Source organism: Diabrotica undecimpunctata, chromosome 1 (genome assembly GCF_040954645.1).
Source record: "Diabrotica undecimpunctata isolate CICGRU chromosome 1, icDiaUnde3, whole genome shotgun sequence".
Taxonomy (NCBI): Eukaryota; Metazoa; Arthropoda; class Insecta; order Coleoptera; family Chrysomelidae; genus Diabrotica; species Diabrotica undecimpunctata.
In genome coordinates this window covers 201,104,289-201,122,037 of record NC_092803.1, presented here as the reverse complement: position 1 = coordinate 201,122,037, position 17,749 = coordinate 201,104,289, and the positions used below count along the sequence as shown (strand labels likewise).

Sequence of the window (17,749 nt, the reverse complement as noted above, 5' to 3'; positions counted from 1 at the left end):
AATATCGCCCCCTCCATCTTCGAATCAAAATCCCACTGTCGGAAATGTTCGCGCCAACTCTCGCGCCAATCCCCACCCTAACCCCCACCTAGGCCACGTCACCATCGACGGTATAAATGAACCGTCCCCTGGTCCCAGTCGTAGTAGTGAACTAGTGAGTGAACTAGAAGTGACTAGTGAGTGTAGTAGTGTCTGGGGGCTCGGGAGACTGAGACCTCGGAAGCCCTGAAGAAGACATCAGAGAGGATGTCGAAAGCTCGGCAAAATGGATATCGACGCGGTTCAACCCGGAAGACTGGTGAGTTTAATATTAATTTTTATAATAATATTAATCTTAGCTCTAAGTTTAATTGTACTAACCGCGGAAATCTTTCCGAACATATATATATATATATATATATATATATATATATATATATATATATATATATATATATATATATATATATATACATATATATATATATATATATATATATATATATATATATATATATATAATATAATATTTATTAATATTATTATTTATGTGATATGTTTTGTATTATTTATTAAATGTTCATAATTATTTTAGTCTTTTGTATTTCAAAATAATAATCTCAATAAATCACTGTAAGACCGAGACCAATATGGTTCCCAGAGAAGAGATACAGATCAATAACAACAAGGTAGAATTAATCGATAAATACACATACTTGGGTCATGAAATCAGAATAACCAGAGACAACCAAACCTGCGAGCTAAATAGACGAATCACGTTGGGATGGGCGGCATATGGAAGGATGAGAGACATTTTTAAAACAAATACTCCAATTCACCTGAAAAGGAAGGCATTTAACCAATGCATCCTACCAGTCTTGACCTACGGAGCAGAGACCCTAACTTTAACGAAAGCTACTGCCGAAAAACTGAGGGTAACACAAAGGCGAATGGAGAGATCAATGCTGGGTCTGACCTTGAAATATCGTGTGAGAAATGAGGAGATACGCCGACGAACTGGCGTTGACGATATTATACTGCGAATCAATAAACAAAAGTGGAGGTGGGCTGGACATGTTGCTAGAATGGAAGACGGAAGATGGACGAAGAGATTATTGGAGTGGAGACCAAGAGCCGACAAGCGAAGTCGAGGCAGACCACCCACCCGATGGACCGACGACCTAAGGAGAATAGAAACAAACTGGATTGCAGCAGCTAGAGATAGAGAGAACTGGAGACGTTTGGAGGAGGCCTATATTCAACAATGGATGTGAAAACGGGGCTGGATGATGATGATGATGAAGACCGAGAACTGTCAATTTTGAAATACGTTTGTGTCATGTCTAATTGGCAAATATTTTACGTGTTTGGTTCATACGCTGGTGGATGTGTGTTCGAGTCCCAATACGAATTTCCTTTTTTATTTTTGAAATATATAAAAACCCCACGTTAATTTTATTAAATATATGTAATATACGCAAAAATGCTAAATTTTAAAATAAAATGAAAATTTACAACATAATCCGAGTTGTTGGTTTGTTGGTTGTTGGAAGTTATACTTCTATACGCGCTTCGACTTTGGAAATTTGCACGGGAGTGAATCGGAAATTTGCACGGAAGTAACAAGCCTCGTTAGGCATGTTAAATTATAAATTAAAACTTGTAAATATCTCAAGAAAGTTCAAATGTATACTTATATACACAACAAACAACAATTAAATATTATATTTGTCAATGTCAGATAAATTGACTGTTGTATCACCAAACAATATTTGTTTTATTAATATTTTTATCATGGTAAATTAAACATATGCGTAAGTAAGTTACGTATATTGTCATTTTTAAATACTTATAAATATTGCATTTTAATTTATATTGTATTATTATATTGAATTATGTTGCAGTGTATTGTATTGTATTTTTATATTAATAACAAAATTAACAATGAATTTTACTGCAGAGTATGTGTAAAAAAAATTTTTGCATTCAAGTCCTTTTATACATATATGAAAATAAAAATATATATTTTCATTAAAATATGGATTCAATCCTTCATTTACTTACTATACTCCTATTACAGGTCAAATGTTTATATACAGCAAACGATGCACCATATACCTGTATACCTAATTCTTTTTCGCTATCTGCTCTCTCTTACCTATAGCATTACGTATGTAATGATTGTGCAGATTGACTCCTATATAAATTTGTTACGGCGAACGCGTGTATAGAAGTATAACTTCTACCGGCAGTCCCACTGGACTGCCACACCCGTTTTTTTTTCCTATATTTGGCTAAACTAAATACCTTATTCTTATTTTTTAGACTGCTAAACACGAATATGACACTTAGTAAGCTATATTACCTAGCCTTTCTATTTACACTTAAACTTATTAAAGTTTGTAATTTTTTAAAGAATTTAACAGCTTTTTCAATATATGTAATAGTTCAAATGGAATTGTAAAATAACTTGACAGCACTGCTGAGATACATTTACTATCTATTCACAGCTGATGTTTTGTTTACTGTTAACATAACCTCACTGTATGGTTTGCAGTACATGTGCTTGGTAAAATATCTAATCTTGTTTGTAAGAACTCTGCTAACAGTTTTTGTTACACTTGTGGTGAGTTTGTTATTAAAACAACAAAGAAAGATTACATACTTTGTAAAAAAGGTTTATTTGTCATATTTTAGAAATAAACGTGATCAGGATAATTCTTGGGTAAGAATATAATAATTGGGATAAGGTATGTTATGTTTGTGTTGAAGATCTTAGAAAATAGTCAAAAAGGAAAAAAAAAACCTTTTTTATTCCTAGGGTATGGAGGGAGCCTGTAAACCACACTGATGATTGCTACTTTTTCAATATTGATTTTACTGGCTATACCTTGAAAACAAAGAAGGTACTAAGCTATCCTAACCTAATGTCTACCATCCAACCGGTAGCGCACGATGTTTATTTGCCTGTACCAAACTGTAATAACCAAAGTATTTTCTGATGTACAGTCAGAGATAGATGAGCAAGATTGTGAAGAGTTCCAATGTACTACAGAAAATATAGAGTCTAAACTGTTTACGCAGATCGAGCTTAATAACTTGGTTAGCGATCTTGAGTTAACAAAAGAAAAAACCTGAGTTGCTTGGTTCTAGACTAAAAAAAAAAAAGATTGTTGGCAAATGAAACCAGCAGATATGTGTATAGAAAGAAGGGGCAACAGTTTTTGATATTTTGTGAACAAGAAGGTTATTTATTGTACTGCCCAGATATTCCAAGTCTGATGGCGAGTTGTTCGGTGTTGAATACAAAAAATAGACAGAGGGTTTAATAAAATTGGATATTCTGATAATGGTTGGATACGTGGCGATTTAAAAGAAACATGCGCGCTTCTTGTTCAGCAAGGAAAGTCAAACATTCCCAGTACATGTAACAGATGAGCGGGACCAGTGGAGAAGTATTATTGATCAGACTATCCGAGCTGATGAAGCTCAATGATGAGCCACACACACATCTGCCAAGATGGTAATGACTATGATAATGATATAATCTATTTGGTTACGAATTACTCTGTTTTCATTATGTTGTAGTGAAGTTCAAGTGTATCACGGAAACAGACAGCAGATGTTTATTGGTATTTCGTGTTTGATTGTGTATCCTACCCCCGTGTATGATGAGACCATATTATATAGTTTTATTATTCTATGAACCCCTTTTCATATCAGTTGGCCCACCTATGGTAATTGCAGTTTAAGCCGATTGCCATAAACAAATTATACTCTGCATGTTTTTATAAATTCCCATAATGCCATAATATGGCATTTTAATTAATAATTATTAAAAACATTAGACTTTTGATTTTTTATTTATTTTCAACAATAAAAAAAATTTCACTAAACCCTGGCTATGCATTCACTTATGTCAACATTCGTTGATTTTTTCATAATTACGTTAAATCCAGAAGTAGCTATGGAAAATGACATCAAAACAATAATATTGTCAGTTAATGTCAAATGTATTTTGTAGTATTGTAAAGCTTTCTATTTACTAAAATAGTAATGTGTAGTAGGGAGTACGGACTCTCGCTCTATATCAAAAAGACGAAGTTTATGAAAATTTGTAAAAACAACCATAATACTAACGAAATCTTGACAGTAGAAGGCCAGCAGATCGAAAGAGTAAAAAAGTATACTTACCTAGGAACACTTATAACAGAAAATAATGACTACACTGCAGAAAACAAAGTCAGAATCGAAAAAGCACGTTCTAATTTTATGAAAATGAAAAAGGTCCTATGTGGCAAAGATTTAACATTAGCTCTTACAGTACGCCTAACAAAATGTTACGTATACAGTGTGCTATACTATGGAGTGGAATCATGGACGTTAAATCTAGTTTCCTGGGTAGATAGAGTTACGAACAATGAAGTACTGAAAAGAATAGGTAAAGAGAAGGAAGTTGAACTAACAATTAAAGAAAGAAAGCTACAGTATCTCGGACATGTGATGCGGGGCGAGAAGTATGGCATCCTGCGACTCGTAATGCAAGGAAAGATAGATGGCAGAAGAAGCATCGGAAGAAGACGAATTTCATGGCTCAAGAACCTGAGAGAATGGTTTGGATGCAGCTCAAAACAAGTTTTTAGAGCTACTGCCTCAAAAATTAAAATAGCTATGATGATTGCTAACCTCCGTAGCGGAGATGGTACCTGAAGAAGAAGAAAGCTTTCTGCCGTTTGTGGATTGTACAATGGGTCGAGATAAAGTTATCGATGAGAAAAATTGTTCAATCATTATTAGATTTTTGAATTCTGGTCTATATTTCTTTCACTATAGTGTAGGAAATATACCCATAATATACAAAACTACAGGTTCGGTCGTCACAGAATCTAGAAATGTACGAAAAAGTAAAATACCCGAAGCAAATCGAAGGGCATTAAGACGCATTATAGTGAAAAATCGACAAGCAAATTATATGGTGTTAAGCGTTTTATGGAGTGACGTTATTGGAAGACACGTTTCTAGATCAAGATGTCACCGAGAGGCCCACAAATTAGGATTTGGTACTTACATAGTAAGTTTTATAGGTGAAAAAATTAGTACAAATTGTTTTTAATAAATTTCATTTTATTTTAAAAAAGGGAAAAATCACTTTCAACATTACAACAAAAGAAAAATAAATAAATATAAGGTTGAATGCTCGAATAAATGAACTTTGATCAGATAAAAGGCATATATCGAGCACAGTATCTTGCCCAAGTATGCCCCTGCCCCAACTTTTTGGAGCATAACCTTGACTGAAATGACCTAACTTTCCTCTTTTCGTTTCAACAAAAACAGTTAAATCTTTAGTACATACTTACACAAAACGTGAAAGTTTGCCATAATTGTTTGATTATTTCCAAATTTTCCGCGTTTAAAGTTAGAAGCAAAGCTGTTCCTAATGACAACCAAGTACCATTTTTCTAAAATATGTGCAGTAACGTTCAAATAATTTTTCCGAATCCCGTGAAGCTTCAACTACTTTTTAAGGATCGTAAATTTAAAAATGCCGTACTGCATAAATGCATTTCAAGTGCTATAAATTTTAAATATTTGAGCTAGGATGTAACGGGATCCCCTTTGCGTCGGAAAATTCATAATGTGCCATATTGGTACGTGAACTAAGGCGGCCGAAAGAAAAGCAACAAGTTCCTTTCGTATAAAAAAAGGGAGAAACTCGACATGATGAGAACGATACGCTCTTTGGCATAAAACACTTTTTACTCGATTTTCGCATAGGATCGATATATGCTAAAATAAAACGCACGAAACTCACACACAGAATTGCGATATTGAGAACAGGAACTCTTTATTTCAACGCTTCTTTGAGTATTTTTATCCCTTTTGTCTAAAGCGGTCATTCTCTCAATACAATGCCTTTCTTTTGTCAAAAGAATAACGTTTTTCAGTGGAAAAAATGTTATTTTATAGTTAATAAAATAAATTTAATAAAGTTTTGATCCCTTTACTTATACACGTGTGAATTTCATTATAATTTATTAATGTTTTTTTGGCCTTTTGTTATTAACTAAGGAATAAACTACTTTCGATTATGGGTTAGGATGACTATAGATTATCTCAAAGTGACTAGTCTGTCAGGGTAAATGCACAACATCGATGCCAACTTCTTAGCAAACTTGTATTAAAATAAACGTCACTTTTTACTACTTAGCCTAATCCATCTTTAGTGTTGATGGTAGCTTAAGTACTAATGCTCACTAACGACCCTGCCTGGCTTCCTTCTGTCAGTGGTTCTCAAACATAAAAATATTTGCTACAACATACTTGGGTTAAATTAAAATAAAATAGAAATTAAGAAATGACTTTTATTTACGTCACACAACCATTTTTTTTTTTAAATTCTACAGTATGTGCTACCGATTCAAACCATTTGTTGATAGATTTAAATAAAATCAAATAAAATAAAACTAAAATATAAAGGAACATTTTATTTATGTATTGTTCCATTCAAAAGTTAAGGGGGGAAGGACTTTTAAAAACCGCACTGTATATGTTGGCAGTAACAAAACGTAGAAACATCCAAAAATAAAACTAATAAATAAGTTGAAAATAAAAGAAGTCATTGTATTTAATTTCGTGTGTAAGTAATCGTAATTGTACACCATTATATTTAGTTCCTTTTTCTGTCAATCGCTGTCACATTTAGTTTCTGCTTCACTATCATCATCATCATTATTATCGTCACTGTCATCACTATCTCCGTTATTTATATTAATAATATTTGGTTCGATATCATCCAACAAATTGTCAATTTCACACATTTTTCTTTCTGTTATTACGTGGCTTACGTAGTTTTTCCATTTCTCTGGCGTAATGACCTGGTACGCTGCTGTAATTAAATTTCTCATTTCAGCTTCTTTAAAATTCGCGTTGCGTCCAGCTATATATAGTGTTTCACTTCAATGCAAACCATTTCGATGGGATTAAGTTCACAGTGATAGGGTGGGAGCCTCAGAATCTTCACATTGTGCTTTTTGGCAATATCTTCTATTATGTTCCTGTCATATGTTGCTTTGAAGGCCTTAACTACATCAAGTAACTCGCATTTTAGGTAGTCTTCTTCAAAATATAGATCCTTTGACAGAAACAATTCTTGAATATCTTTTTTTAGTGTTGAACTGTTGGGAATTTGTTCTGACTTTCTGTTATGATAGGAGGCATTGTCCATTACCACAACAGTTTTTTCTGGCAAATTTAGCATTAAGTTATTTTTGAACCAATCTTCGAAGGTCGGTTCATCCATTTCATCGTGGTAGTTCTGTGTATTTCTCTTTGACAAAAACGTGAGCTCTGCTCCATCAACAAATCCACTGGTAGATCCTGCGTGCAATAAAACGAACCGTGCACCATGAGCTGTTGAAGCTTTTAATCCTGTTGTCAGACCACGAACAAAAGCATCGCGATGAGATGTAATTGTTTTATCAACCCATTCTTTTTGCACAGTATGCCCGATATTTACCCATGATATATTCAAATACACTATGTTGTATCCTTCTGCACGGTATTTACGTATTACGCGTAAATAACGATGACGCCACGAGATGATCAATCAAAATTGAATTTCTGCCACGTTTTATAAACACAAAATCCATATCACTCAGCAAGCGATGTAGCGTGGCCCGTGAAAAGTCTGACAAAGTTTCTGCGACATTTACAACAGCTAATATGGTGTTTATTGTTGGTGGTATGTTGTCACGAAAAAATTGATGAACTATTCTACGAATTTGGCCCCTGACACCTTCATCGTACTTGTTGTCGCGAGAATTACCAACCTTTCGTTTCTTGGGCCTGCCCTTTGGAGATTGTAATCCAGCAGGTGATGAATATTCCTGTCGTATGCGAAACATAGTCATTTCGCAAACACCACTCATTTCTGAAACTTTCCTAATTACACTTGATACAGAATCGTTGTTATCCTGATTAAGATTATAATTAATAATATTCATTAGTATCTGCTTCTCTGAAAGTTTCAGAGCTTTTCCACGTTTCCATTGAACAATTTCCTCCATTTTGCGGTAAAAATTAGGCGTCAAATATAACAATAGCCAACAACAGAAAATAACAATAATTGCCAACAGCCCATCACAACAACAGCCACCAACAAATAATAACAATAACAAAACAGCAACAGTACATCCAAGATGATACAAATAATCGTAACTCGAATATGTTTACGAGCTCCGAAGAACAAATAAAGATTAATTAAGGCCCTGGATGTATCAAGATTTTAAACATATTCTGTACAAGAATTACTCTAATTGCTTCTTAATTACTGATTAACGTAGAAGAAAGTATTTGCAGTTGATATCAACCAAAATTGGAAATTCCTTACACATTATGGCAGTAATTAACATCGCAGGGAGATAAATAACATTTTAAATTTGGCAGTTAGTAGAAATTACTGGAATTATTTTAAACTTTAAAACAAATGTTTATTTAATGCACATTTTATTATACTACTGCTACTAATAAAAGATAAAAGTTGATAAGTTACTATTAGAAACAAATAATGTATAATATTATGTAAAGTTATTAGCAAACGATATTTGTAAATTACATAAATTTGTACGTAGGGACTTGTTGAGAACTCCTGGTTTATTCCGTTTATTTTGAAAGATAGACAATAGAGAACGCCATCGCTCACTGCATAAAACTGGCAACGTCTTGGCGAAATTCCCATAAGGTTAGCATTGCCTATCTTACCCTGTACAAACTAGTCACTTTGAGACAAAGTATAGTTACCCATTTTCTAAATTTGATTATTAAGATAACCTAAGTTATCTGTCACGGTTGACACAGTGCCACATTTTAAGAATTTCTAATTTATGCAGACTTATTTTTAAAAACGAGGACTCTCTCTCCCTCTCTTTCTCTCTCTCTCTCTCTCTATCTCTCTCTCTCTCTCTCTCTTTAGTCTATACGTTAGGTCTGAACATACGTATCATTTTGTTAGCCTTAGTATAAGATTTATATCAAGTTTTGAATCGCAAAAAGCGCCCTCATTGTTACAAAGCTATTCCTGGTTTGGACTATGTGTAGCATTTCCTTTGTGGGATTCATTGTGCTATCTATCCAACAGTCCAAGTACTTGTAATGATGGGGATACACTCTGCTCTAAATTACCATTATTTTGGTTTACTTTGATTTAGTGGCCTCAGAGATCGGGAGATCTAGCTCCAATTATTTTACTTGGGGGCATCGCAAATCCAAAATTTATTCTACCCAAAAATTTACAGGTATTGAAGCATTGAAACTGCAGATGAATGAAGAGTTTGCAAAAATAGTGGTGTTAGACGAGCAGTTTACAATCGATAGGGATACTGCTTAGTACAAAACGGCGGATTGTTTGAACATTTGTTATAGTTTTATGTTTAGAAATTATAGTAAATTATTTTCCCAGTAGTAATTTTTTTGAAGTGTATGGTTGAAGAATTTTACCATTTGTTTTCATTACAAATAATATCTGACGACTTTTGATGCAAAATAATTAGGGAAGCAGAAATTTAACAGTTTAAAATTACCCAAAATTGTTTTTAATGGAAATCTAGTCTTAGCAAAGAAACAATGCTTTCTATATCACTTGGTAATTTATTAATAATGGCAATATCTGTATGTCAGACCGAAGAGTTATTGAGTGTATATAAAATAGTAAACCAATAGTTCTTTGTCTATTGTATCTTTCTGATATTTGGAAGTTTATTTCGATTGTTTTAAAAATAATGAAAGAACTGATAGAAATCTCGTGCATATATCTCCAAATACAATTTACTCCGTAATTTGACTGTCTACTGATGTATGTCGAATGCTAGAAAATGGCGCTTTTTGTAGCGGTGTTTAAGATTATTGTGAAATCTAATGGAAACTCTTATTTCCCGTCAAGTTATTCATACACGTAGAGATATATCATACAACTAGAGAATATTTCCTGAATTTACCGGATTCCTACCGAACTTGTCTCGAAATCGAAAAGGGTTCCAATGTAAAAATGTCAATCTGTCCATATTCGTTATAGCCGTAATTCATCATTTGGAAGGTTATTTCCCGTTTTCCGAAACGTATATATTTTCAGCATACACTAACATCCATGTTGTATTCAAGATTATCCGTATTTTTTATAAAATCTACGACTTTGTGGAAAAACCTACATGATTTTATAGAAAAGAGGTATGTACTTGTATTTATGAGCACTATTTACCCAAATTAGGTTCCATATTCTCGTATTATACTTACAATTTTCATTAAATATTAGTTATAGACATAGAAATAGAAATATGCTTTATTGTCACTGAAAATTATTGAACAATTTTATGGACAAAGCTAAAAAAATCAGTCAAAAAGTACAAAAAGTATAAAAAGTATAAAACAAAAACAAATATAATAAAAAAACAGAACAATACAATTTTAAATTAGTAAAATTATTGTATCACTTACATAATTTGTACAGACAACAACAAATGAGACAAATTATAGCCACTGCTTGAGACACCCAAATGTAATTATAAACAATTTTAATTTTGTTTCTTTGTTATACGTTAAGAAACTCGTCAACTGAATAATATGGTCTTTCAGAGAGATAGATTTTTGTCATCTTACGAAACTTAATGAAAGATCCACAAGGAATCTACGTTCCTGTATTTGGCTGTATACCATATATTAAAAAATTAATTAAAATCCTTTGTAAAAGGTATATATTTAAAAACCCAAACGGGCTGTGTTAGACAAAACGTTTTCGGAATCCATCATTCTATCATCGGTGTCTAGGAGTACATGAATGTAGCCACTAAATATATGGGTAAAAACCCGTTAACAAATAATTCGTTACATTTGTTTGACATTATATCTTATAAATAATTAGGATGTTAAAGTTACCGTTGGATTAGATAACATGGCGACATATGTCACTGACAAATGTAACTAATTATTTGTTAACGGGTTTTTACCCATATATTTAGTGGCTACATTCATGTACTCCTAGACACCAATGATGGAATGATGGATTCCGAAAACGTTTTGGCTAACACCGCCTGTTTGGGTTTTTAAATATATACCTTTTACAAAGGATTTTAATTAATTTTTTAATGAAAGATGTTGCGGATTTAATTTCTCTTGGAAGGTGATTATAAAGTTTTTTTGCACTATATAGAATAGAATTCTTTACTAGCTGAGTGGACGGGATCGGTAAATAAACGTTACAATCCGAATTTCTAATGGAGTAGCCATGATCAGGTCTATCGGGAAAAATGTTTAGATGCTTGCGAATCAAACAAACCGTTTCCAAAATAAATAAAGAGGGAAGCGTCAAAATTCCGTTATTTTTGAAGTAGGTCTTGCAATGAGTTGTTTGTTTGAGACCAAATAGATAACGAATTGCTCTTTTTTGCAACTTAAAAATAGTATCAAATTGGGCCGCTGTACTAGAACCCCAAAATAGAAGCCCATATCGAAGATGGGACTCGAACAATGAGAAATATGCCATTTTGACAGAAGATAAATTTAGTTCCTTCGAAACAGATCTTATTGCAAAGCAAGCTGAGGTAGTTTCTTCCTTAAGGAGTCAGTATGCAAGGACCATTTAAGATCGCTGTCGATAAGAATACCTAGAAATTTCACGGAATTAACGATACTGATTTGGCTCTCATTCAAAAGCAACGCTTGAATGACTCCTTTATAAGATAATGCTACTGTCTTATCCACGTTAAAGCTAAGTAAGTTGGAGTCTGACCAAGCCTTGATTATAAGCAAATCAGCGGTTATAATTGAATGAAGCGTTGAAATATTAGAGCTGCTCCAAGTAATACTGGTATCATCAGCAAATAGAAAAATTTTCAAGTAAGTGATGTCATTAATGAAAAGTAAAAAAAGAATGGGACCTAATACTGAACCTTGCGGTACTCCACACTCAATGTCTTTACAACTAGAGTCGGTGTCTTTTATTCTAACCAATTGTTTACTACCTACCAAGTAAGTTTTGAACCAATTCAAAGACACACCCCGAATTCCATAGAAAGTTAATTTTTTTAATAGAATGTCGTGATTTACGCTGTCAAAGGCTTTGGAATAGTCGCAGAAAACGGTGGCGGAGGAGAGGTTACTATTTAGTGATAGACATACCTCATGTAACACAGAAAACATGGCATCACTAGTACATTTATTAGACAAAAAGCCGAACTGATTTTGCGATAAAATGTTATGTTTAAGGAGAAAGGGCATAAGTTGAGCTTTTATAAGCCTTTCAATAATTTTTGATAGTGCTGGTAACAAGGCAATAGGTCTATAGTTGCATACATCAGATTTGTCTCCACCTTTATGAAGAGGAATAACGATGGCAGTCTTTAGGCAGTTAGGGAATGTACCTTTTTCAAGGGAATCATTTACTAGCGAGACCATGACCTTCAATACATTATGCGGAAGATTTGAGAAAATTTTAATAGATAATCCATCTGTACTACAGGACGATTTGCTTTTTATACTACGAATTGTTCGAATGAGTTCAGTCTTATCAACTGGTCTTAAAAAGAAGGTATCAGCAATGTTTTTTGAATTAGGGAGATAGGAAACTGGATCTTGTTGTGGCGAAATAGTTGAGGTTATATTTTTACTCACATTAACAAAGTAATCATTTAGATTTTCGGGGTTAGGAAAAGAAAAGGTTTGATTCGCTGCACTGGTTTTATTTGGAAAATCGTTTATTATTGACCAAGTTTCTTTTGAAATATTTTTGGAGCTTGTTAGGCGATTATGAAAGTAGGATTTTTTGGCTACTTTGAGTAGTTTTAGATAGCATTTTCTGTACGTATTGATATAATCAAAGATGGGGATACTGTCATTAAATTGTTACAATGCATACTTAATTTTAATATTTACGGCAGTCTTGACTTTCAACCTGTAAACTTCATCCTGCACCTGAAAAGGATTTGAGGGACTTGGCCCATTGGTAGATATTCTCGCCAGTCGCTTTGTACGGAATAGTCTCTTCTGGGAAATCACCTCTTGGTGACCTCCTAGTATTTCTCGTATACATGACCTATGCAAGAAAAATGCAGGTAATTAATGTTAATAACATATATTTGAAGTATTATTTTACAAATATTTTTAAAAAGAACAAGAAACATATATGATTTGCTTGGTCAAATCACACCTGCCGACAGCATCTCCTGTACCTCCTGGTATATTATTTTCTCTTTCTCTTGAGAGTATTGGTACCGCTTGCAAATCAGCTGTTTTTCAGTGAGAAGCTGTAGCTTCGTCTCGGTGGCCTTGGTTGTCAGTTGGCGCAGCTTCTCATCGAAGACCTGTTCGTGTTATTCCACCAGTCGGCAGATTGTCTCAAATGACAATGGTGAAGCTTCATCTACTGCCACTTGGACTCTCTGGTGTTTTTACCGGGTTTGCCAGTAAAGGGTTTTTTGGCTAGAGGTTACCACGTGTAGATATCTTCTGGGTATGGCAAAACCTTATTCACTGAACTCATTGCACTAAAGAACGCCACTGCGAATAAACAAAATTGTATTTTTTGCTAATTGGTTGATAAAAATGCTACATTCTAATCTGAAATTAATAATTGTAGTATCAGTCAAGTACTCAAAGTTGTTTTTACAAAAATATTTAAATCAGTATTGTGACTGATTGGTTGTTATTGTCAATGATCTATGAATCTGTAATCTAATAGACGTAATTTTTACTCTTCGAGTTTTTGCCGACGTCACCAATAAGCATAACACTTACAGAAGGAGATAGAGTGAGGACTTAGGCAGCAGTTTGTAATTTATTTAAGGGTAAATACCCCATTCCGATTTCTTAATCAACAAAATTTCAAAAAAATTTCGAGAAACAGGCCATGTTAAAGATTTCCCCAGAAGTGGTATAAAATCGATACCGAAGCCAAGAAACTGGACGTTTCAAGAAAATCCCCATACAAGTTTGAGGTAGGTCGCACTAGATAATAATATCCACCAATCAACTGTTGTTAGAGTGCTAAGAAAGGAGAAGTTTCGTTCATACAAAATACATCTGGTTCAGGAACTATTAGAAGATGACATTGATAGAAGAATCAAATTCTGCGAAACCATTAAGGAACGATGTAACAGAGATCAGAGTTTGATATGAAGGATATGGGACACAATATTCGGAAAAGGTGAATGTTTAGACCGGCATTATAAATAATCATATTATAGGGCCACATTTTTTGGGGAAAACTTAACTGCTCCTCGTTATCTTGAATATCTTTAGGATTATCTGATGCCACAGCTGAATCAGCTGATGCCACAGCTGAATCAGCTTTTTTCAAACAGAAGGGATTTGTAGTTTCAACAGGATGGCTGTTTCCCACACTACGGTGTCGAAATACGAAATTACTTAAATAACGTTTTCAAAGGTAGGTGGATAGATAGAAGGATCTATTAATTGGCCACTAAGATCGCCAGATTTAACTCTGCTAGACTTTTTTATTAGGCTATTTGAAGAGAAAGGTGTATTAAAGTGGACCTAACAATGTAGAAGGGGTTGAGGAGCGCTTCACAACGGAAATTGCACAAATAACTCTTGAAGTCATCGAATTAGGAAAGAGTTGACTGCCCGTTTTTCTCATTGCATCATTTTTGAAAATCATCGATTTCAACATTTCTAATAATTTGATTGTATTTTACTATTTATTATAAGTAAATTGTATTAATAAACCAATAATTTTGGTAAACCATGTAGAAATAAATAATCAAATAATTGCATCGTTGCCAAAGCGACTAGAAGACATTTCAATTGAGGTATCTGGTGATCTATGTTGAAGCACAGCTTCTATACGGGCGTTGTATTACTTTTTTCTCTATAGTAAAATGCTGGGGCGAGCGTCACGGAACTAGCGCCACAAGATGGCGTCGTTACGGGACCAGCACCATAAGATGGCGTGGTCACGGGTAGCGGCACAAAATAACGGTTCTTCACATCTATTCACTACTCTCGATCGATTTATTTCTGGTCATCATGTATTTATTCTTATCATCATCATTATCAACCTGTATATATCCACTGCTGGACATAGATCTCCCTCAGCTCTTTCCATCTGTCTCTGTCTTGTGTGGCTTGCATTCAGTTATTACTAGCACGCTTTAGATCGTCAATCCATCTAGTTGGTGGGCGTCCTCTGCTCCGTATTGCATCTTGTCTTAGTCTCCACTCCATTTTAACGACGCAATTTTTTCGATGGCGTCTGTTGTTTTTGTTCTTCGACGTATTTCTTCGTTTGGGATTAAGTCTCAGAAGGACACCCAACATCTGGCGCTCCATAGCCCTCTGAGTCACGCAAATCTTATTCACTATCTTTTTTGCGAGTGTTAATGTTTCCGCTCCACGGTGAGTACAGGTAACACATGTTATTTTGTTGGATGACATTCATTAATGCTCGACCTTTAGGCGTGATTAATCTGGAACCCCATGTGGTATGTTTAGCATTTCTTTTCTTCTTCTTTAAGTTCCATCTTCTATCGAAGGTTGGAAATCATCATAGCTATGCAGACTCTGTTGACTGACGCTCTAAAAAGTTCTGCACTACTGCATTCAAACCATTCCCTTAAGTTCTTAAGCCAGGATATTCTTTGTCTTCCCACATTTCGCTTTCCTCGGATTTTGCCTTGCATAATAAGCTGTAATAATGCGTATTTTTGCCCTCTCATCACATGTCCTAAGTACTCAAGTTTTCGTCTTTTGATAGTTAATATTATTTCTGCCTCATTTCCTATCCTTCTAGTTACTTCCACGTTTGACATTCTCTGAATCCATGATATCCGTAGGATTCTTTTGTAACACCAAAAATTAAATACCTTTGGCATTCCAGTCTCCTGTTATTATGAATTTGGATCCAAGAGTTTGTATGAAATCATGATACCCTTTGCTTGAAATTGGATGTCTAGGTGGGCTGTAGACTAATGATACACTGAGGGAGGTGTTTGTTTCGATTTTAATTATTGCTACTTGAATTTTTTCCGTAATATAAGGTTGGACTGCATAGTGTTTAACTTTGATTTAATGATAACGGCAGAACCTGCATGTGCTCCTCCGTCTGGATGGTTTGCATAATACACAGTATAGTAAGGTATCTTACTGTTCTTTGTGTGGCATGGCTTTCAGATATTAATAGAATGTCTATACTATACATTTTTAAAAACAGTGTATATATCTCTAGTATATGGTTTGAAATGCCATTAGCATTCTTCGACGCAATTCGTAGTGACTTGGAAAGTTTTTTGCTAGTTTGTTAATGACTGTAGTTAATATAGTTAAAATCATGCTAGTCGCTGGCGCTCGTTCCACAGTGATATTCGACGCCTAAATGTGTTGGTAGACACCTAAGACTAGATAACACTGACTCTTTCTGCTGACATATCAGTTATCTCGTCTCTTTGTGTAGCGTCTTTCATTTCCGAGAAAAATAAAATCTAAAAATTTTAGCAATTTCTGAAATAATGAATTTATTATATAAATTTGCGTCATTTCGTATTCAAATGCATAAATATTTTAAGACGAGTAAAAGTATATCTAAGATTCTATAGTGGTTGTCTATAGTTATATAAAAAGGCAATCATCTATTTTCAGATTTGTATTCGCATTAACATTATATTTACAATACAAATTTTACAACTATCGGACAAAAAATGTAATTAAAAACTCATTTTTTTATGTCACTGATTCTTAAAAATATTATATTTTACCAGTGCAACTTTCAAATTTTTAATGCTTTTATTTTATTTTTCAGAAATCTCAAAAAAATAAAGGTCTACTAACAAGAAAATTCAAGACTGTCGACGAGTCCCGCGCCAACCGATAAGTTCCCATAAAGTTATTTAGGTTAACTAAGTTTATCGAATTAGGTTCTTGTAAGGGTAGGTAATTAGAAGTTGCAGTGCCGTACGCTTTTTGATCCCTTAGGATCACGTGATAATCATTTCGTCCCGTTTTTAGTGTTGTTTAGGAGTTGCTATAAAAATACATGTTCTTTCAAGAACTTTATTGTTGATATTTGTAATAAATTTTATACATTTTCCTACTTTGGTAACATTGTTAATTTTTTCGGAGGTACCTAAAAGATTTTTGATGGAAGAAATAAGCTGAAATGAGATTATTTAATTTGAGGAAGGGATTTTAAAATGTGCCTTCAATTATAATGGATTTTTAATTAATTTTTGTTTTTGAATTTGTCTGCAACTAACAAATTTTTGTAATAAATTCGTATTTTAACAAATCGTATTTTTTTTATTTAACTACAGTAATCATAATAACCACTGGACACTATTGTGGACTACATACATACGTATACATAGGGTGAGTGTTTAGTGCTACATGATCCACATACTGGTACCGAATATCCAAAAAAGTTATTGAGAAAAAATGTACTTTTGTAACGGTTCTGAAATGGTGATGGGTGGAAAATCAGCCTACATAAATGCAGACCTCTTTAAAAATTGGCTGGAAAACCACTTTATTCCAAGGAAGGCAGCAGGTACATGCCTATTACTGCTCGACGGAGACGGATCTCACACTCACTCGCCGGAGATATTAGAGATAGAACTGGAAAATGATGTCCACTTTCTTTGCCTTCTAGCCACACGACTCAATACTTACAGCCTCTCGACCGATCGTTTTTCAAACCGTTGAAGGCCTATTACCGAAGTGCAGCTATCGAATGGAGAAATGCAAATCCTCAACATCTTCAGTTCAGCAG

The 17,749-nt window shown here is 34.0% G+C and overlaps 1 protein-coding gene across 3 annotated transcripts in view; it reads left to right on the top strand.

The window, feature by feature from the left end:
* The window catches only part of Axs (Abnormal X segregation), a 120,357-nt gene extending 103,088 nt beyond the window's left edge, over positions 1 to 17,269 (top strand). For all 3 annotated transcript variants that reach the window (XM_072521002.1, XM_072521003.1, XM_072521004.1), the window contains one exon: positions 16,784 to 17,269. In XM_072521002.1, coding sequence (XP_072377103.1) covers positions 16,784 to 16,855 — 72 coding nt within the window. In that variant the 3' untranslated portion in view covers positions 16,856 to 17,269. The remainder of the gene's footprint in view (positions 1 to 16,783) is intronic.
* Positions 17,270 to 17,749: the final 480 nt, after the last annotated feature.